The sequence below is a fragment of the Crotalus tigris genome, unplaced genomic scaffold (assembly GCF_016545835.1).
Source record: "Crotalus tigris isolate CLP2741 ecotype Arizona unplaced genomic scaffold, ASM1654583v1 scf7180000024390.453493, whole genome shotgun sequence".
Taxonomy (NCBI): Eukaryota; Metazoa; Chordata; class Lepidosauria; order Squamata; family Viperidae; genus Crotalus; species Crotalus tigris.
The window spans coordinates 100,035-122,595 of NW_024100560.1; the positions used below are offsets into that span (position 1 = coordinate 100,035).

Consider the following 22,561-nt stretch of genomic DNA (forward strand, 5'->3'; position numbering starts at 1 on the left):
TCATGTATTGAAAATTTTATCTATCTGCAGTCATAGAAATTTCTGTTCATTAATCTTTGTTTTGTTTCTCTCAAGAGACTTGTATACCAAAATGAAACTGACTCTTCTGTGCTTATTAACATAATTGGACATTAAGAACACAACAGCTTCCTCCAGGACCAGTTATAACTATCCCATAGAATAACAATATTTCAGATTGTTATCCAAGACAAAGAATAAGAAAACGGCAAAGCCCTCCTCCCATACATAAAAGGCACCACAGACAGAATCAGTAAGATCCTCCATAAACACAAAATCAAAACAGCATTCTGCACAAACAGAAAAATATCCACCATCCTTAGAAACCCCAAAGATAAAATTGAATTAAAAAATCAAGGAGTATACGAAATCCCATGCACCACTTGTCCCACCACATACATCGGACAAACCAACAGAAGAATAAGTGCACGCATTGAAGAACATAAGAACTCAGTCAAAAAAGAGGAACCAACATCTTCCCTGGTCCAACACCTTAAAGCCACAGGACATGAAATTGACTTTAAAAATACCAGAACCATTGCCAAAAGTGAACATTTTAATAACAGAATAATCAGAGAAGCCATCGAGATAGAAAAACGCCCACACAGCATGAATAAGCGAGATGATACCTCCCGCCTACCAGCCATTTGGAAACCCGCCCTTATTGACAAACGACTCCCTAACACAAAAAATGATACCAGACCCACACTCACAAAAACCACACAGGATGTCACCACCACACATCCATGCAAAAAACAAACCCAAAGCCACACCGATGACGAGGCACGACCACAAACCAGAAGCCAGACCACAGCTGCATCATTAGCCACTTTAAACCCCTCCAATCCATGCATGAAGCAAACTGACACCCTCCATGAAGAGGAAGCACGACCACGAACGAGAAGCCAAAAAATAACAAGGCAGCCCAAAATCTTAAACCCCTCTGCAACTCAGACTAACCTGAGCACAACCAAACAGAGCACTCCCCCAGCCAATCAGAGCACAGCCAAACCCCTAACCATTCAGAACACACCTCCAGCCAATCAGAACACAGCCAAGCTCCCACCCAATCAGTTCATACCCCCACTGGCAGTTAAAAGGAAGAAACAGCTAAGACCACACATTGATGCTCAAAGCACGAAGCTGAAAACACCAGCCTGAAGATGACGAATGGGACTTCGTCAAAACGTTGCCAAGACACTTCCAATTTTACGCGGGAGAAAACCCGAACAACCAAAGACCTACATACAAATACCCGCGAAAACCTCAGAAAACATATATATATATATATATATATATATATATATATATATATATATGTATAATATATATAATAATATATATTATAAATTTATAATATATATAATATAATAATAATATATATTATAAATTTATAATATATATAAATTTTAAAATGTATTCGACAGATGGTGGCATAGGAAACACAAAACTTGAATAAGCTTTTTAGTATATCTTAATAGCAGCTTTAATCAATTATCATTCTGATGTACATCTATTTATACTCATTTTTTCAGGAACTAGACATTGGAGCAGGTCTTATTTCTTCCAATTTATATCATGTTGCATTACAATACAATACAATTACACAATATTCTATTACAATCATGACATAGACTTCTTGCTTTTCATACTGCATATTCATATTGGTGGCAGTATATAGTATCTGCTCACCCATACTGCTCACTATGCCATGCGCCTGGTTTAGCTAAAACATGTCTAAGGGAAAGAAGGAATACTCTTCAGCTGAAATGTGTGAGAACCTGTTTGGTGCAGTGTTTAAGGTGACAGTGATATCTAGTCCTGCTGTAGGAAGGAAACCAAATGGGTGACTTTAGACTAGTCATTCCCTTTCTCAGTTCTAGGAAGGAAGCAGTGGCAAACCATTTGTCCAAAAATATAAAAGTTACAATGACTTTTCCAGGCTGTTTGAAGGAATTAAAGACGGACGCAAAGGAACTAAATATCACAGAGTCTGCACAATTAACAATTTAAGTAGAGAATAGCATAGAGTCTTGTGTACGTTGGAGTAGCTGAAGCATTAATGAATCATATTATGTGTAAGCATTGTAGGGGAAACCATTTTATACATAAAGCACAGGGGAAAATAGCCACATAGTTTAAACAAATTCACATATACACATGTTTTCCAATAATCACATTACATCCTAGTACTCACTTCATCAAAAATCAGGACTAGTCATTTTCTGCAAGCCAGAAGCTACCAATCAACAACTGGCTGAGTCAGGGGAGTAGTCAAATGGGAAATTAGTCTGGAATCCCTATGTTGGCATAAGAGGGCAAAGTCTGACACCCTCCCTCCCCTTTGAATGCTGTTGGACCTTATCTACTCTTAGCCAGGTGCCAACCATCAGTCTGAGAATATTCTTTTGTGTAGGTTTGACTTCTAGACTTAGGCAAGAAAAACCAACTGTACAGGTATAGACTAGATCAAACTTGGCCCAATGTCAGTAACTGTGAGAGGGATCTTGGAGTCCAAAAGGACAATTACTTAAATATGAGTTAACAGTGTGCAATAGCATACAAAAAGGCCAATGCAATCCTAGGCTGCATTAATAGAGGGATAGAATCAAGACTATGTGAAATATGTAATAGTATTTCTTTACAAAAGTCTCCTTTTATTGGACTGGTGCATTTGATTTCCTGAAACTTATGATGACCCCAGGAATGTTTAGTTCCCCAGTTCTTATTGGCTCTGGGCAACTTCATTTCTTCCTTGCTGGTATTTTTGATTGAACATTTATTTTGTTCGTATTTTATGATTCTAGTTAAAATTGAGGAGTTGGTTTCTTGACTGGACTATCTCAAACAGACGACATCTCCTCAAATTCAAAATAAGATTATACGTTACTACACAGTTGTAGTAACAGTAGCATTCCATCACAAGGGGTCCTTATCAAACCCACAATGTCATTTTCTCCAGTATATTTCCCCAGCCAATGGAATTCCAGAGCTGCCAAATATCCATATTTACTATCAGTAAAGTAAATTGACAGTAATTAGGGATGCGGGGGAGAGGATCCCACTTAGTCCAAGAATTAGTGATGGAGGAGTGAATGGGAGTGTACGAAGTAAAAACAGGAAAGGGCTGGGTGCTGGTGTCAAGGATACGTTTAAAGTGCAATCATCTAATAATAGTAGTAGTAAAATTGGAAGGGACCTTGGAGGATCTTACTGATTCTGTCTGTGGTGCCTTTTATGTATGGGAGGAGGGCTTTGCCGTTTTCTTGTTCTTTGTCTTGGATTTTAGTGGGGGTTTCTTTTTTGATTAGGTTTGTAATCTTATTTCTATGGAATCCATTGGATGTTAGTACATTGGTGAGAGTGTGTAGTTCAGTTTTTAGGTGTTGTTCGTCAGCTAAGCGTTTTGTTCTGGAGATGAGTGTCTTGGCTACAGAGTTGATCTGTGCTGGGTGGTGGTGTGAAAGAGCGTGCAGATAGCGGTTTGTGTGTGTTTTCTTCTGGTAGATGGTGTGTCCTAGGGAGCCATTGGATTTCTTGTAGACTAAGACATCCAGGAAGAAAAGTTGGTTGTTAGCTTCTGTTACCATGGTGAACTGTATTTTGGGGTGTAGGCTGTTGAGGTGTGTGAGGAAGTTGTCCAGTTTTTCTTTCCCATGTGGCCAGATTATGAAGGTGTCGTCTACGTATCTGAGCCAGAGTTTGGGTTTGTGATCCGCTTTTTCTAGAGCTTGGGTTTCAAAGTGTTCCATGTAGAGGTTGGCAATGACAGGTGAGAGGGGTGATCCCATGGGTGCTCCTTCTGTTTGTTTGTATTTTTGTCCATTATAGATGAAGTATGTGTTGGATAGGCAGTGGTTGGTCAGATCTAAGATGTGTTTGGGGGGGGTTATATTTGTTTTGAATAGCTGTCAAGGCTTCTTTGATAGGCACTTGGGTGAAGCTTCGATGTCATATCCCTCTTCACCCAAGTGCCTATCAAAGAAGCCTTGACACTAAAATCCAAGACAAAGAACAAGAAAACGGCAAAGCCCTCCTCCCATACATAAAAGGCACCACAGACAGAATCAGTAAGATCCTCCATAAACACAACATCAAAACAGCATTCTGCACAAACAGAAAAATATCCACCATCCTTAGAAACCCCAAAGATAAAATTGAATTAGAAAATCAAGGAGTATACGAAATCCCATGCACCACTTGTCCCACCACATACATCGGACAAACCAACAGAAGAATAAGTGCACGCATTGAAGAACATAAGAACTCAGTCAAAAAAGAGGAACCAACATCTTCCCTGGTCCAACACCTTAAAGCCACAGGACATGAAATTGACTTTAAAAATACCAGAACCATTGCCAAAAGTGAACATTTTAATAACAGAATAATCAGAGAAGCCATCGAGATAGAAAAACGCCCACACAGCATGAATAAGCGAGATGATACCTCCCGCCTACCAGCCATTTGGAAACCCGCCCTTATTGACAAACGACTCCCTAACACAAAAAATGATACCAGACCCACACTCACAAAAACCACACAGGATGTCACCATGACACATCCACACAAAAAACAAACCCAAAGCCACACCGATGATGAGGTACGACCACAAACCAGAAGCCAGACCACAGCTGCATCATTAGCCACTTAAAACCCCTCCAATCCATACATGAAGCAAACTGACACCCTCCATGAAGAGGAGGCATGACCACGAACGCGAAGCCAAAAAATAGCAAGGTAGCCCAAAATCTTAAACCCCTCTGCAACTCAGACTAACCTAAGCACAACCAAACAGAACACTCCCCCAGCCAATCAGAGCACAGCCAACCCCCCAGCCAATCAGAGCACAGACAAGCCCCCAGCCAATCAGAGCACAGACAAGCCCCTAACCAATCAGAACACACCTCCACCCAATCAGAACACAGCCAAGCTCCCACCCAATCAGTTCATACCCCCATTGGCAGTTAAAAGGAAGAAACAGCTAAGACCACACATTGCTGCTCGAAGCACGAAGCTGAAAGCACCAGCCTGAAGATGACAAATGGGACTTCGTCAAAACATCGCCAAGACACTTCCAATTTTACGCGGGAGAAAACCTGAACAACCAAAGACCTACATATATATATACATATATATATATATTAAAATCAATAAATAGTTGAACACCAAGAGAATAAAATTATACAAAGGTTAAAAATGTTAAAACTTTTATTTACTAAACCTAGCTTTCGTCAAGAGCTCTTGACATCATCAGGTTTAAACGGCAGTCGTTGGGAGGGCTTATATGCAGCCTCCAATCATTTGCGCTCGGCTCTTGGATCGTGTCATAGGTCCCAGCTGTGTGCGTTGTAATCCAACTGTGTGTCCTGCATTAGGGTGTAATTGTTTCTCACCCTTTCTACGTGTGCTGTTATGTGTGTCTTTCTCGCTAGTTCTAAAATTAGCTGGGGTATTTCCCCTTTCCTTGCAGTTAGTGCATGTTTCACTAGTTTCCCGTTTGTGATTCTGTCTGTCATGGGCAGTAGTTGCTGTTTTCTGCTTCCTTTTAGTTCCTCCAACCATCCCCTCTGAGCCACATTCCAATCCTCCTTTTCTCTCAGATCGTAGCCCCCATGTGCCATCCCGTCCTGCACCGCTCTCCCTCCTATTCCTTTCCATCACTCCCTTAGATCTATCATCATTCTCCTCCCTATATTCTTGGGAGGAGTCATTCTGGAGTGTGTGCCTATCAGTAAGGCATTGCCTAGCTCGTAACCAGTCAATCCATTGCTTGGAGGCTGCATATAAGCCCTCCCAATGACTGCTGTTTACACCCTGATGATGTCAAGAGCTCTTGACGAAAGCTAGGTTTAGTAAATAAAAGTTTTAACATTTTTAACTTTTGTATAATTTTATTCTCTTGGTGTTCAACTATTTATTGATTTTAATATGAGCATACCCAAGAGTCATATTTTTACTTGCATAGCTGATATATACATACATATATATATATATATATATATATATATATATATATATATATATATATATATAGGTCTTTGGTTGTTCGGGTTTTCTCCCGCGTAAAATTGGAAGTGTCTTGGCGACGTTTCGACGAAGTCCCATTCGTCATCTTCAGGCTGGTGTTTTCAGCTTCGTGCTTCGAGCAGCAAGTTGTTTTCGAGTGTTTTCAGCTTCGTGCTTGCTGCTCGAAGCACGAAGCACGAAGCTGAAACACCAGCCTGAAGATGACGAATGGACTTCGTCGAAACGTCGCCAAGACACTTCCAATTTTACGCAGGAGAAAACCCGAACAACCAAAGACCTACATACAAACACCCGCGAAAACCTCGAAAAACATTATATATATATATTATATATATATATATATATATATATATATATATATATATATATATATATATATCAATCCAATCAACTTCCTCTTGCATTTTCTTTGTTCTGTTAACCATGAAAAGGAATGAAACACACAGGGCTCAAGATTGCTCTCTCTCTCTCTCTCTCTCTCTCTCTCTCTCTCTCTCTCTCTCTCTCTCTCTCTCTCTCTCTCTCTCATTTTTTATGGAGACATCCCATTTTATCAGCATACTCTAACAAGCTGCCTTTAAATAATCTTCCAACTTGGTTGCTTATTGGGAAGGTAAATCAAAGAAGAACCTAGGGCCAGATTTGACCATCAGGATAGTGGAGCTTTGTGCACCAGTGCAAGTGCCTGCCAATCATGCGAGGGAGTTTTGTGATTGAGCGCATGCACCCTCCGCTCACGGGCGAAGCTCCATTTGCATGAGGGGAGGGCATGCACTCCCACCATTCTCACAAATGGAGCTTTGAGTGTGTGCCTGCACCTGCCACTCACACATTCCCCCCCTGCCAGGCATAAGCCTTATCCACAATCCTGGATAAAGCTTTTAGCATATGTCATCAGCAGCTCGGATGAAACTGTTCTTCAGCAAATTTTAATAAAATATCATTCTGGTACAAATCAATTTAGATTTTTTTTCTTCAGTTACTAGACAATGGAGTATTTCTTATCTCTTCCAATTTACATTATGTTGCACAGTTAAAGTAAGCTTATATGATGTTCTATTACAATAATGACATAGACTTCTTGCTTTTTTATATTGTCATGATTGTAAAACAGTTATGGTAGATAGTACCAGTTCACCCATCCTGCCACCATACCAAGTGCCTGGTTTTGTCAAAGAACTTCTAAAAGAGAGAGCGGAAAAAAAAACCTCTTGAGCTAAAATAAATAGGAACCTGTTTCTTGGGTGCTTAAGGCACCATTCTAGAAACCAGGAGATAATGATGCCTACTCCTGTTGTAGGAATGAAACCAGATTGGTGACATTACATCTTGATACTCACATCACTAAACATAAGGAATTGTTAGCATGTAAAATGCCATCACTGCCAAACAAAAGAAACTAGCATGGCTACATAAAGAACTCTCTGAAAAATTGAAAGATAAAAAGGACAAGTATAGAAAGTGGAAAGAGGGGCATATAACTAAGTCAGAATATCAGCAAATAGCCCGAGCCTGCAAAGATGAAGTGAGGAAAGCCAAGGCTCAAAATGAACTAAGGCTTGCGACCAAAGTCAAAAATAACAAAAAAGCTTCTTTCAACATGTAAAAAACAAGAAAAAAGTGAAGGAAATGATTGGTCCATTAGTGGGTGAAAGTGGCAAGAAGGTGACAAGCAACAGGGAGAAAGCAGAACTATTTAATTTGTTTTTTGCATCTGTCTTTACACAAAGGGGAAAAACAGACCAACCTATCAAAAATAGTGCCATAAAAAACAGAATAAAAACACAAACACAAGTTAAGATAGGCAAGAAAATGGTAAGTGAGCACCTGTCCAGCCTAGATGAGTTCAAATTACCAGGATCAGATGGATTACACCCCAGGGTTCTCAAGGAACTTGCAGATGTGATCTCGCAACCACTGAACTATATTTTTCAAAGATCCTGGAGCACAGGGGAACTACCAGAGGACTTGAAAAGAGCTGATGTAGTTCCCAACCTCAAAAAAGGGGAAAAAATGGACCCAGGAAATTACAGACCTATCAGCCTGACCTCAATACCTGGGAAGATCCTGCAAAAGATAATAAACAATGAATCAACAAACACCTAGAGGCAAACAAAGTCATTACTAAAAGCCAACATGGGTTTGTCAAAAATAGATCATACCAGACAAATCCTATTGCATTTTTTGACCAAATGACAAAATTAGTGGATCAGAGGAATGTTGTGGACGTAATTTACTTGGACTTCAGTAAGGCATTTGATAAAGTAGATCACAAACTACTATTTGATAAGATAGAAAAATGTGGAGTAGACAGAATCACCACCAGATGGATCTGTAGCTGGCTGACCGGTCGTACTCAGCAAGTGGTCCTCAGCAATGGAACTGCATCTACATGGAGGGAAGTGTGTAGTGGGGTGCCCAGGGCTCTGTTCTGGGCCCAGTTCTCTTCAACATCTTCATCAATGATTTGGATGAAGGGATAGATGGGGAACTCATCAAATTTGCAGATGACACCAAGCTGGCAGGAATAGCCAACACTCCAGAAGACAGGAGGATCTGGACAGACGTGAACACTGGACACTATCTAACAAAATGAAATTCGATGGTGAAAAAAGCAAAGTTCTACATTTAGGCAAGAAAAACAAATTGCACAAGTACAGCATAGGTGGCACCTTGCTCAATAGTAGTAACTGTGAGAGGGACCTCAGAGTCCTAATAGACAGTCACCTAAATATGAGCCAGCAGTGTCCTGCAGCTGCCAAAAAGGCCAACACAGTGCTAGGCTGCATTAACAGAGGGATAGAATCAAGATCACGTGAAGTATTAATACCACTTTACAATCCCTTGGTAAGGCCACACTTGGAATACTGCATCCAGTTTTGGTCACCACAATGTAAAAAAGATGTTGAGACTCTAGAAAGAGTACAGAGAAGAGCAACAAAGATGATTAGGGGACTGGAGGCTAAAACATATAAGGAACGGTTGCTGGAATTGGGTATGTCTAGTTTAATGAAGAGAAGGACAGGGGGGACATGATAGCAGTGTTCCAATATCTCAGGGGCTGCCACAAAGAAGAGGGAGTCAAGCTATTTTCCAAAGTGCCTGAAGGCAGGACAAGAAGCAATGGTGGAAACTAATCAAGGAGAGAAGCAACCTAGAATAAGGAGAAACTTCGGACAGTGAGAACAATTAATCAGGGGAACCACCGGCCTCCAGAAGCGTGAATGCTTCCAACACTGGGAGTTTTTAAGAAGAGACTAGACAGCATTTGTTCCGAATGGTGTGGGGTTTCCCTTGCCTGCAGCAGGGGGTTGGACTCGGATGACCTCCAAGGGTTTTTTTCCCTGCCAACATTATTATTCTATATTATTATTATGATTATTATTATTATGATTATTATTATTATATTATTATTATTATTATTATCGATCAGTCGCACAGTCAGCCAGATGTTTCAGAATGGATTGGCATTGTGTCTACTTTATCGAGTCACTTACCAGGACCTGGATAGGCAGATGTGGAGTTTGCTGGGATTACAGATATTGGCAGGATGGAAGCAGGTTCCTAATAAGGCTGCCTTTTGCAATGTGACTAATAGCGGACATTACAATGCCAATGGTGTTAAAGTGGTGCTCCAGTTGTTTTGGATTGCACCCAAGGAGCCTATGACTATTGGTACTACCCTTGCTTGCTTTTGCCACAGTCTTTCTATTTCTATTTGTAGGTCTTTGTATTTTGTTATCTTCTCCAGTTCTTTCTCTTCTATTCTGCTATCTCAGGCACTGCCACATCCACTTCATCGACCAATTGTTAAGTCTGGGGTGTTATGTTGCAGGTGCTTGTCTGTTTGAATTCTGAAGTCCCAGAGCAGTTTAATTTTATCATTTTCTATGACTTTCTCTATTTTATGATCCCACCAGTTTTTGCTTACAGGCAAATGATATTTTTTGCAGATCTTCCAATGCACCATTGTTGCTACTTTGTCATGCCGCTGCTTGTAATCAGTCTGTGCAATCTTCTTGCAACAGCTTACCAAGTGGTCCACTGTTTCTTCAGCTTCTTTGCATAGGCGGCACTTACTGTCTGTTGCTGTCTTCTCAATTTTGACTTTGTATGCATTTGTCCTTAAGGCTTGGTCTTGTGCAGCCAGAATTAGTCCCTCGGTCTCTTTCTTCAATTTTCCTGCTCTTAGCCATTGCCAGGTCTTGTTATTATCTGCTTTCCCAGCTATTTTTTTAATGTATTGGCCATGTAGTGCTTTGTCTTCCCATGCCTCTATTCTGTTCTTCATTTGGTCTTTCTTGTAGGCCAGTTTGGTCTCTCCAGTAGTTAGTAAGCCTTCCTGATATACTAATTTCAGTGCATCTTCATCATTGTTCTTCAGATATTCTTCCAAAGCCATTTTTTCTTCTTCAACCATCTGATGTACTTGTAGCATTCCACGCCCACCTATTTGCCTTGGTAGATAAAGTCTATCAATGTCACTGCGTGGATGAAGGGCATGATTCATTGTCATTATTTTTCTGGTCTGCCTATCCATTGCTTTTAGTTCTGCTTGAGTCCAGTCCACTATTCCAGCTGTGTACCTAATGACTGGGATTGCCCAGGTGTTGATTGCCTTTATGGTATTTCCTCCATTGAGTTTGGATTTTAAGATCTTCTTCACTCTCTTGATGTATTCACCTCTAATCTTTTTCTTGACTTCAGTGTGCTTGATGTTGTCAGCTTGAAGGATACCCAAGTATTTGTAGTATTCTTCCTCATCCAGACTCTTAATGTTATTTTCGTGGGGCATCTTGATTCCTTCAGTTTTCACTATTTTTCCTTGTTTGATAGTAAGTGTGGCACATTTGTCCAAGCCAAACTCCATTACAATATCTTGGCTATATATACGGACAGTGTTGAGCAGCGATTCTATTTCAGATGATGTTTTTCCATACAGCTTCAGATCATCCATATAAAGGAGGTGGGATAGTCTGGCAGATGTTTTTGATGTTTGATAGCCATGTCCTGAGTTATTCAGTATTGTTGACAGAGGAAACAGTGCAATAACAAATAGTAATGGTGATAATGAATCTCCTTGAAATATTCCTCTCTTGATATTAACCTCTCCCAGCCTCTCACCATTGATCTGCAACTGTGTCTTCCATTGTGCCATCAATCTTTGCACAAATTTTCTGATGTTTCTACTGACTCCTGTTATTTCTAGGCACTTTATTATCCAATCATGTGGCAGAGAGTCAAATGCCTTTTTGTAGTCAATCCATGCCACATTCAGGTTGGTCTTCCTTCTCTTGCAGTTTTCCAAGATCATTTTGTCTATTAGGAGTTGATCTTTTGTTCCTCTGCTATTGGGGCGGTTTCCTTTCTGCTCAGGTGGAAAGAGATTGTTTTCAACTAGATGCTGTTGTACTGCATCAGCTACCACACCAGTTAGTAATTTGAAAGTTGTTGGTAAGCAGGTAATTGGCCTGTAGTTACCTGGTGTTGCCCCTTTTGCTGGATTTTTCATTATTAGGTAGGTTTTCCCAGTTGTTAGCCACTTTTCAATTTCTCCTCCTTGTAGTATATTGTTGAACTGTTTGGCAATGAGTGGGTGTATAACAGTTAGATGTTTCAACCAAAACCCATGCAGTTCATCTTCACCTGGTGCTGACCAATTTTTGATTTTCTTTGCTCTTTTTTCTACCATTTTTGTTGTTATTACTAGTTCTTTCATTTCAACTTCTGTTTTATTTGCATCCACCTCTTTTAACCAAGCCGCATCCTTGTTGTATTTCTTTGGGTTATCCCATATCTGCTTCCAGAAGTGCACTGTTTCTTCCTTGTCAGGTACTGACTGATTCCTTGCAGTTTCTCCATTGATGGATTGGTAGAAACGTTTCTGATTGGATTGAAATTGGAGGTTCTGCCTATAGTTTGCAATTCGAGCTTCATATCTACTGATTTTCCTGGCTATAGCTGTTATTTGTTGCTTTATTATTTCCAGTGCTTCCTTGATCTTCCTTGTTTCTAAGTGGTATTTCTTGATTAGGTATTCTTTGGTCTTCTTGTTCTTCAGCTTCTTTTCTTTCATCTGTTCTAGCTTGCTTGCATGTGATCTTAACTTGCTGATCTTATTTTCTAGTCTAACCTTCCATTTTTCTGGTGCACTGTTTGTTTGTTTTTCTTCTTTGTTGATTTTGCATCCCAGGTATTCTGTTATAACTGCAGCTGTGCTGTACATTAGTTGGTTTGTTTCTTGCAATGAATTGGTGCTTATACTTGATATTGCAATATTTGCATCTTTTAATGCTTGTGCTAGCTGTTTCTTTGGAACAAGCTTCAATGCAGGTAGCCTTATTCTGTTGTTTTTGTGCTGTTCTAGATGCTCAGTTATTCTTTGTTTCAATTCTTTTATTTCTTTAGTTAGAGGGTTTTGTTCTTCCTGAGGTAGAGGTGCCTGGTTTCCAAATGAGAACAGTTGTATATCTCTGCTAGATTCCTTCACTGCCAACTCCCCCTGGTTTGCCTCTACATTCTGAATTACTTCTGGTAAGGCTTTGATTTCTTTGCCCTGGGTAAACCTTTGCAGTTCGTCCAATTCTGTTTCTGTGAATACTTTATTTCGTGTTATAAATCGGCGTTGATCTGCTAGTCTCTGTTCTGTTATTTCTGATTCTGGATGTTGTTCTTTCCAGAACTGGTGCATTCGTTTTAGATATCCTCTTCTTGTTGGACTTGATCTGTAGTAACAGATCATTATTTCTTTGTTTTCCATCACTGTGTATCTGCGACGGGTAAACACCTTTTCTTCCAGTAGTTCTGCAGCTGCTGGCCCTGGTTGCTCAGCCAACAGTCCTGAGTCCTGTAACCCATTTTTCACCAGATATCCAGGAACTCCAATATCTAGTGCGGACCTTGTTAACCCGGGCGACGTCCGAGCCGGTATGGCATTCTGCAATTTACGTCTCACCATATTTTTTATGGGAGAGACACTCTTTGTCTGACTCCTCTGATGAGACCTGTCCAGTATGGTTGAACCTCTGGCATAGCTCTCATCTTCCTCAGAGTACACAAGCCCCACAACCACGTCAAGGTAGTGCCTCACTGGGGGTTTATTATTATTATTATTATTATTATTATTATTATTATTATTATTATCATCATCATCATCATCATCATCTATGTTTAGTACCTGTAAAGTGTATGGACAGTATTAGAGATGAGAGACATTGGCTAAGCAATATATGGAGTGATAGGTTTAATAGGTTGGATTTGCCTCCATCCCAACTATCCCTTTCTACCATATTCCTTTATTCACAGAAGTAAAAGAGCAGACAGGAAGATGAAAAAAAACAAAAACCAGGCTAAATAGAATATAAATAACATTAAAAGAATTTGTCACAATCTCCACAGCTGAGAAAGGACACATTTGATATTCTTATTTCTCATGCTATAGATGATTGGATTGAACAGAGGTGGAAGGAGGGCATAAACAACAGTCAACCCCAAATCTATGTAAGATGGAGTGTTAGAGGAAGGTTTCAGATAGGCAAAGCATACACTTAATACTAGCACAGACACTACTGTAAGATGGGGAATACAAGTGGATAAGGCTTTTTGCCTTCCTTGTTCAGAAGGGATTCTTAACACTGTCCTAAAGATCACTGCATAAGATACAATAATAAAAGTGAAACAACCTAGTCCAACAATGATACCAGACACAAGAATACCAACCTCAAGTAGATTTAATCCAGAGCAGGATAGTTTTAGCAATTGTGGAATTTCACAGAAGAATTGGTTGACCATATTAGAACAAAAACGGATGGAAAAAGTGCCAATGGTATGCAACATTCCAAAGAGGAGACCTGTAATCCACACTAGAATTATTATTTCAGTACAGTATTTCCAATTCATTACCATCTCATAGTGCAATGGATGGCAAATGGCAATATATCGATCATATGCCATGACTGTCAAGAGGGAGAAATCAGAAGCTGCAAAAGAAACAAAAAGGAAGATTTGAGCAACACAACCAACATAAGAGATGCATCTGTTGTCCATGAGCGAATTGATCATGGATTTTGGGGCAATCACTGAAGCAATGCCCAGGTCCTGCAAACCCAAATTCATGAGAAAGAAGTACATGGGGCTGTGCAGTCGACGATCAAAAGCAACTGCAGAAATAATGAGAAAATTTGTTGTTACAGTAGTGAGATATAACACAAAGAAGAAGAAGAAATGCAAAAGCTGCAGATGCCGATTTTTTGAAAAATCCAGCAGCAGAAAGTAAGGCACTGTGGTTTGATTCTCCATGTTCATTTATGATAAAGCTGGCATAACTGCAAGGAAACAAAGGAGGGAAATTCGATTAGATAAAATTTTGGAGGAGGCATTTTGATATGTGGTGAATATAAAAAATATCAAAAAATGTCAAGGATGGACAGAATGAATAGAGAGTCAGAGCATGGAAAACAGAGTTGTAGGATGGGAATATTAGAGCACAATCTTGTCACTTATTACTGTACATCTGTACTAAATAACCAAGTACAAACCTCATATTTTTCCTTCTTTCCTGTTTTCAGTTGTGTTATCTTATCTACTGATAAAAAGTATTGCCTAAAAGTAGAACAAAGTTGATTCAGGTCTGTTTTCTTCAATGAAAGATTACTTGGGATAATTAAACCCATTATCCTGTGTCTGCACTGTGTGTGATTGTGGTAGTGTTGGAAAATTGAAAAAAAAAAAAACTATGTATGGTGTTTTGTGCTTCCAGAAGAAAGGCAATGTAAATTTAGCCAATCAATATAAAAATATTTACTATGTCTCTTATTGGGAAAACCTGAGAGCAGACATTTACTCCTTGTAAAATTTCTCTCTGGGTAATGACGGTGATAGTTTTTTTCTCAATTTCCCTGCCAGATATTAGACTATAATAATAAAATAAAAAGCCTTTAAACTAATACATAAATATAAAATTGATAAATATATATTTAGTGGCATATTGTTAAATAGAAAATGAAAGAATTTTAGTTACAATATAAGTGGTATTTGGATATTCACTTGGTGATAAAGACACAATTATACATTGTCAAATACATTTAATCAGGGCTTTTTTTCTCATAGAATGCCCAGAATGGAGTTTCAGCACCTTTTTTGGATGGAACCTTGTAGGGTAGGCAAGGCAGGTTGTATGATGTGTGTGAGTTCAGGCACCTTTTTTTTTTTTTTTTACAAAAAAAGCACTGCATTTAATCAAAAGACATCAAACATTAGCATAATATAGTAATAAATCCCCTTATACAACATTTACAAGGAGATTAAAACTCAGTTTGAAAAGGCAGTCTCCCATTCAATACAAACTAATAATGTCTATAGTAGGGATTGGACAGAAAATGAAATACAACCTATTGCAGCTATGAACCATGACATCTCAGCATTTTTTTTCAACAGTATAGTAATACTTAAAGTACCTTTTGAAGAATAAAACTTTATTCTCTCCCCCCAAATTGTATAACCTCTTATTCCATTATATCAGAAAACTACCTCATGCAATTATTCACTTAAATTCTCTTCCAGCTGAAAAGTTACCAGCCCTAAGGTAAGCAAATGCTAAGCAAATGCTGTCTCACTAATTTTCATGTAATGAAACATCCATTTGCAGTCATAAAGATTTCTATTTTGACTGTTAATTAAGAATAGAATAGAATAGAATAGAATAGAATAGAATAGAATAGAATAGAAGCACAGCACAGCACAGCAGAACAGAACAGAACAGAGCTGGAAAGGACCTTGGAGGTCTTCAGCCCCCTGTTCAAGCAGGAGAACCTATATGATCTAAGACAAATGACTGTCTAGTTTCTTCTTAAAAATCTCCAGTGATGGAGCGCCCATTATTTCTGGAGGCAAGCTGTTCCACTGGTTAATTGTCCTCACTGTCATATAGGTCATAATCATAATCTTTGTTTTGTTTCCCTTAAGAGACTTGTACACCAAAATAAAACTGACTTCTGTTTGCTTATTAACATAATTGGCCATTAAGAGCACAAGAGCTATCTCCAAATACTCCAGGACCAGTTATCATATCACATAGAATAATAATATCCCAGATTGTTAATAGCTATAGTCATACCAAAAGTCCAGATTGTAAGAGGTGAAACATAGATCAAGTGAGAAAACCTCCCTGAAGCATGTTTCATCACTTCGGATTCTCTTTCACCTCCAGTTATCAAAAAATCCCATCCTCTATTCTGGATGTCCTGGCTGTGGCAGAGAGCTGAGAATTGGACTAGTTAAGCTTAAATGATTATGCAGTGGTTGAAAATTTATGTCTTCCTGTAAACAATAAAAGCAAAAAAGAAGTATTAGGAAACCCATACAAATCTAGTGGATTGCCAATAGTTACATAATAAACTAAAAAAATCAGTGGCATTAGTGTGGGACTTCAAAAAACATGATTATCGAACTATTGTATTGTAAGCCTCACCCCTTTGTAGGGTGCATTTGGCTCTCTGGTGTGACTGCAGATACATGTCTAAAACAAGACTCATAGAATGAGACACAATGTAAGCTCATAGAGACTTATACAATGCCTATAATAGAAAAAATAATATAGTAAATCCATGGAAATTGGTAAAAAAAAACCTCACAGCACAAGATGCACAACAGATAAGATTTAGAAAGGGGATTATACAAATACAAGTACAACATAATTGATAGTTGCAAAATTTATCCTCCCATCCCCCTGTGATTTCTACCATTTCCCCAGAAGAACCCATCTACAGCCTATGTGGCAAAACATCAAAAAACAATTTTCAGCATTTTTCATATTTCAACATATTTTATCATATTTCAGTATATTTTTAATATCTCTAAATTGGTAAGATGACCAGTGCAATTTAATGAATTCAATAGCCTTGGCTGGGTTGAACAAATGAAACCCATAGCTGGAAAATGAAGAAAAAAAAATGAGCAATCCATTCAGATGGCACAGCATATAATAAAAAATACAGGATTCCTATGTTCTTCTAAGTTAATAGAAAGGCAACAGTAAAGATGCTCACATTGACAAAGTCTGTACATCAATATTTTGATACAACTTTTGATAGAACACTTGCTTTATATATGTACTAAAATCTCACACTTAAATATGAAAGGGGTAGAAGATAGCCTCCTTTTGTTGGCCAGATAAATTTTGTTTCCTAATAATCTTGATTACCTCAAGAGTTTCAGCTCCACCAGATCTTATTGGCTTTGGTCAATTCATTTTTTCTTGTTGCTATTTTGTATTGAACCTTTATCTTGTTTATATTTTATAAACCATGCTTAAACAAAACATGTCTAAATATGATGCCTGAAAGAATTGAATAACTATGCAGCATCAATGACAAGAACAATCTTTACATCCAGCAAATGAGCAAAGCATAAAAAAAATCAAACTCTCTTCGAGCTAACTCTCTTCTATGTAAAAAGGAGGGAAGGTAAACACAATTAGACTTTCAAGACTATAAAAGTATAATTCTAGTCAAACTTGAGAAGCTGGTTTCTTGACTGGTCCACCTCAAAAAGGGGATATCTCACCAAATGCAGAATAAGATTCTGGCTTATAACATACGTAATCACACACCATAATTACATTTAGACAAGAAAAACCAAATGTACAGATATAGTGTCCTGGGCCTGCTGAGGTGATTCAGCAGGCCCAGAAATGTTGTAAACGGTCCTGGGCAACTTAGAAGTTGCCCAGGACCAGACTGGTTGGTGCCCGTCTTGCGCCCATGCACAAGGCGAGAAAAGATGTGCTTCTGATTGGTTGGGTTTGGGAAGCTATAAAAGGCCTGCACACCTGTTGCTTGCTGAGTTGTATTGTGGAACAAATAAAAGAAAGAGCTTGGTTAACAACTTGTCTGTCGCTTCAATGACAACTTGAAGAACCTAGCCTCTACAAAAGAACTGGAAGCCGGGAAGTCAGTGCCCAGATCTGCACTCACCTGCCAGTATGCAAATGCTGGAGGTGGGCTTGGTAAACGGGCCTATTCCCAGCTTGAGTTGCAGCGAGGCTAAGAGAAGCTAGCAATGTCGAAGATTGGCCGGTTGTCAGAGTTTGACGTGTCTCACCCGAAGCGCTGGAACTCTTACATGGCCCAGTGGAAAACTACCTGTGAGTTAACCAGGTTCGAGAAGACGGGTTGAAGGCAACAACCCTGCTGTGCATCTGCGGTCAGGACATTTTCAATGTGGCTGAACATTTAGTAGCTCCTGCACCACTTGAGTCTGTAACCTACACAGACCTGAAGAACATGCTGAAGGATCACTTTAATCCAAAGCTATCTGTAATTGCTTGGAGGCATGTTTTTGAGCAGAGGGACCAGAAGCCTGGTGAGTCTGCTGCGGTATTCATTGCTGCCTTGAGACAAGCTACCAGACATTGTGAATTCAAGGACCTGGAAGAACACTTAAGAAACTGCTTCGTCTGCGGCCTTAGAAGCAGAGAGCTGCAACAAAAAATCTTTGCCAAAGCTGAAGTCACCTTCCAAGATGTTTTGCATGAAGTTGCAGCTGAAGAGGCAGCAGGCGGTGCTGTGAAGGCCTTGCAGCTCACCAGAAATGCTCCAGCAATTGCGACCATCCATCAAGAGGACGCCCAAGAAGTTCAAGATCTGGACCAGGAAGAAGAGGTGGAGACTGCACCAGCCTGCAGCACAACAATTGCGAGAGAGCCAGACAGGGTCCCAGCAGCTCTTCAGTGTCTTGGATGCAGAGGATGCCACAAGCAAACAGACTGCCAGTTTCGCTCCCCCATTTGCCAGGCATGTGGTAAGCAAGCCACATTGCCTCCATCTGTTTGGGTCGCCAGCAGGTGCAACCTCGGAAAGAATTATTTCAGAAAGGTACCAGGGTCCCCAGCCAACACAGGGTGGGTTTCTGCGCATAGCGCAGAAGCATTTTGTGGACAGGGACACACAAGCCCCTTAAAAAGAAACTTCACATTGATGTGAAGTTACAAGGGGTTCCCTTGTTGATGGAGCTGGACACTGGGTCTGCTCTATCGATCATTTCACACAATACCTTTAAAAGGATTTGTAGCAGTAGTGACCTTAGAATCAAACTTAGACCATCGAACTTAATCCTCACAGATTTTCAAAATTCAAGGGTTAAAGTACTTGGAGAAGCCATGCTCAAAGTGCAGTGTAAGGCTTTCCAAGGTCTATTAGATGTGATGGTTGTTGGGGATGAGCGTACGAGTCTAATTGGACTTGAGTGGTTCGAGGCCTTAGGAATCTAACTAGCATAAATAGTCTGCAAACTACAGGCCTTGCAGAAGTCTGCAATGAGTTTGCAGATGTGTTTAGCCCAGAATTTGAGTCCTACAAGGGGCCTCCCATTTCCTTGTGATTAAACCCAGCCATCACATCCATTAGAATTAAGCCCAGGAGGGTGCCATTCGCCTTAAAGGGCAAGATTGATGCAGAGCTGGACAAGCTGCTCCAGCAGACTACAAATGCACCCTGAATACAGCTTTGCAACAACACGCATATCCTGTACCGGTAGTGAGTCATATTCTGGCCTCCGTCAAAGGGGGAAAGCTGTTTGCAAAGCTTGATTTAGCACATTTACTTGTTGACGAAGCAACTGCAGAGGCCCAAACAATAGTGACCCATAGGAGCGCTTTTAAGGTAAAGAGGTTACAATTTGGGGTGAATGTTGCTCCTAGTATATTTCAGAGCATCATGAAGCATACACAGGTGAATACCTGGGGTTTGCCCCTACTTTGATGACATCCTCATTGCAGGGGAGTCATCACAAAATTTGGCAGAGAGGTTAAGGGCTGTATTGTTGAGGTTTCGCTAAGCGGGCCTCAAATTGAAAAAAGACAAATGCAAGATAGGAGTCACTTCCACAGAATTTTTAGGATTTAGAATAGATGCCCAAAGCATCCACCCCAGAATCCAAACTAAAGGCCATTCAGGAGGCCCCAAGTCCCAAGTCTAAAAGTGAGCTTCAGGCTTTCTTGGGAGTCCTCAATTTCTATCACGCATTTCTTCCCCATAAGGCTGCAGTGGCTAAGCTGTTATACCGGCTCTTGGATAAGCAAGCTCCATGGCAGTGGACTAAAATCCATGACAAGAGTTTTAATGAGGTCAAGGCCTTGCTCTCATCAAATGCCGTATTAGCGCATTTTAATGAGCAACTGCCTGTGTGCATCGCGTGTGATGCATCCCCTTATGGGGTGGGAGCAATACTTAGTTACCTGAAGGCTGATGGGACACAAGTCCCTATAGCCTACTACTCAAGGACTTTGTCATCTGCAGAGCATAATTACGCTCATATTGACAGAGAGGCCTTTGCCATAGTGGCTGGTATAAAGAAATTTAGTGATTTCTTATATGGCCGCCACTTCACGGTCTATACAGACCATAAGCCACTTCTGGGTTTGTTTACTACTAACAAACAAACCCCACACATCATTTCCCCACGTATGCTGAGGTGGTCCATTTTCCTACACGCTTATTCACAAACCTGGGAAAGAAATGGGCCATGCAGATGGCCTCAGTAGGCTACCTCTCACACAAATAGAGGCAGATCCTGCCCCTGCTGTTAACATTCTCTCTATTCTGGAGCTGCCTGAATCTCCCCTCAATGCTAGAGACGTGGATGCAGAAACTGCCACTGATCACACGCTTACATGCGTGCTGACATGGGTGTTGTCAGGATGGCCTGACACGTGTCCAGATGCTGCAATTCAAAGCTTCTGGAAAAGAAGCACGAACTGTCTACATTCAAGGGGTGCCTGTTATGGGGTAGTAGAGTAGTTATCCCAGCCTCACTACGGTCTAGAGTCTTGTCCTCTCTGCATGAGGGACATCCGGGCATTGTGCGCATGAAAGCACTTGCACACAGCCATCTTTGGTGCCCTGGGCTTGATAAAGCTATCGAGGCCCAGGTGCACAAGTGTCAGGTGTGCCAACAATCATGGTCTGAAATGCCTCAAGCCCCTCTACACAGGTGGGAGGAGACACAAACCCCTTGGTCAAGGGTACATTTAGATTATGCTGGGCCCTTTCAGGGGCAATTCTTCCTTATCCTGGTTGATAGCTTCTCTAAGTGGCTAGAAGTTGTCCCTGTCTCCTCCACTACTACTGCTCAGACCATCCAGGTGTTGAGAGGAATTTTCGCTTCTCATGGACTTCCTGATGTCCTCGTATCTGACAATGGACCTCAATTCACTTCTCTTGAGTTCCAGGCTTTCTTACAGGCCAACTTGATCAGACATGCAATGTCAGCACCCTTCCACCCTTCAACCAATAGGCAAGCAGAAAGGATGGTACGCACAATGAAGGACACTCTCAAGAGACTCACACATGGTAGCTGGCATCACAGGTTAGCTGATTTCCTTCTTGCACACCACACCATACCATGCACTGCCACTTCGCTGGGGTCACCGCCTCATCACAAAGTTGGACAGACTGCACCCAGACTGGGTGGCTTCATAGGTGTCACTGCTGTTGTCTGCAAGGTCTCGGGGCTGCTATCATATGAAGTGACTTTGGGAAATGGCTGCGTCCTTCGGCGCCACATTGACCAACTGCATTGGCGGCTGTCCAACCACATCTCAGCTCCTGGCTCTGCTCTCGGGGGGGACCATGAACAAGCTCAACTTCAAAATCCTGGGAAACAGTCTTACAGTGCCAGTGGATTTTCGCAGGCTGCTGTTCATGTCCCAGTGGATGAGCAAGGGCATCCTCTAGGTTCAGCTATTGCTCCAAACAGGGAGTCTTCCCGGGGGGGGGGCAGCCTGCGCATCTGCAAGTGCACCAAACAGGAATTCACAAGACAGGGGGTTTGCCATGGAGGCAGTTCCTGACTCTGGCACCTTGGGCCCTTCTACGGGGAACTGGGGCTACTGGGGCACTTTTGGATCACAGGCCACGTCCGTTGCCGGTTGCGGGCTTGAGGGACAGTGTTCCCAAGAAGAGTCCATTGTGGACTGGGAAAGTTCCACACCACCATTGGGCTCGGGGATCTCCACCCCTCTGAGGGGAGCTGGTGGGAATTAGAGGATCCAGCCAGCCAGCAGCAGGGTGGGTCACCTAGCAATTTGAGGCATCAAAGTCCTGATCTATCTAGCTCATCACACAGGCAGGTAGGCCAGGCACCATTAAGTAGAAGTCCTGGTCTGCCTAGCCTGGCAGGTGAGCTGGCAGACCAGGCACCCTCCCTGACCCTGCGAAGATCACAAAGAGCCAAGGCCCCTCCCAAGCATCTGGGAGACTATGTGAGGTTTCTGTCATTGCAGAGGAACTTTGCTAGTTTGTAACAGGATGATGTTGACTAACACACAGTATAGCGTAATATATACCAATTATGATTTTGGAAAGCGTTTTGTTTAAGTTAAACCCATTATTTTATAAAGGTGCTCTGCCTGTGTGCTGGCCAGAGTAATTACTATTCCCTGTCCCTTGAACAATTACTATTCCCTGCCCCTTGTGTGTATAGTCATGTGTGCTTTATCCAGGGAGAGGGGTGTTGTGTC

General features: G+C 40.9%; 1 protein-coding gene across 1 annotated transcript; it reads right to left on the bottom strand.

Moving 5' to 3' along the window:
• Positions 1–7,983: 7,983 nt before the first annotated feature.
• LOC120301685 (olfactory receptor 14A16-like) lies at positions 7,984–14,359 on the bottom strand. The gene is made up of 2 exons (XM_039329214.1): positions 13,458–14,359; positions 7,984–7,985 (listed from the first exon to the last, which is right to left on the bottom strand). Coding segments are annotated over exons 1-2 (894 nt in total). The 5' UTR covers positions 14,350–14,359.
• Between the last annotated feature and the right edge of the window lie 8,202 nt (positions 14,360–22,561).

Excerpts from the sequence above, each read along its gene's own strand:
- LOC120301685 (XM_039329214.1), bottom strand. The coding sequence starts at position 14,349 with ATGAACATGGAGAATCAAACCACAGTGCCTTACTTTCTGCTGCTGGAT.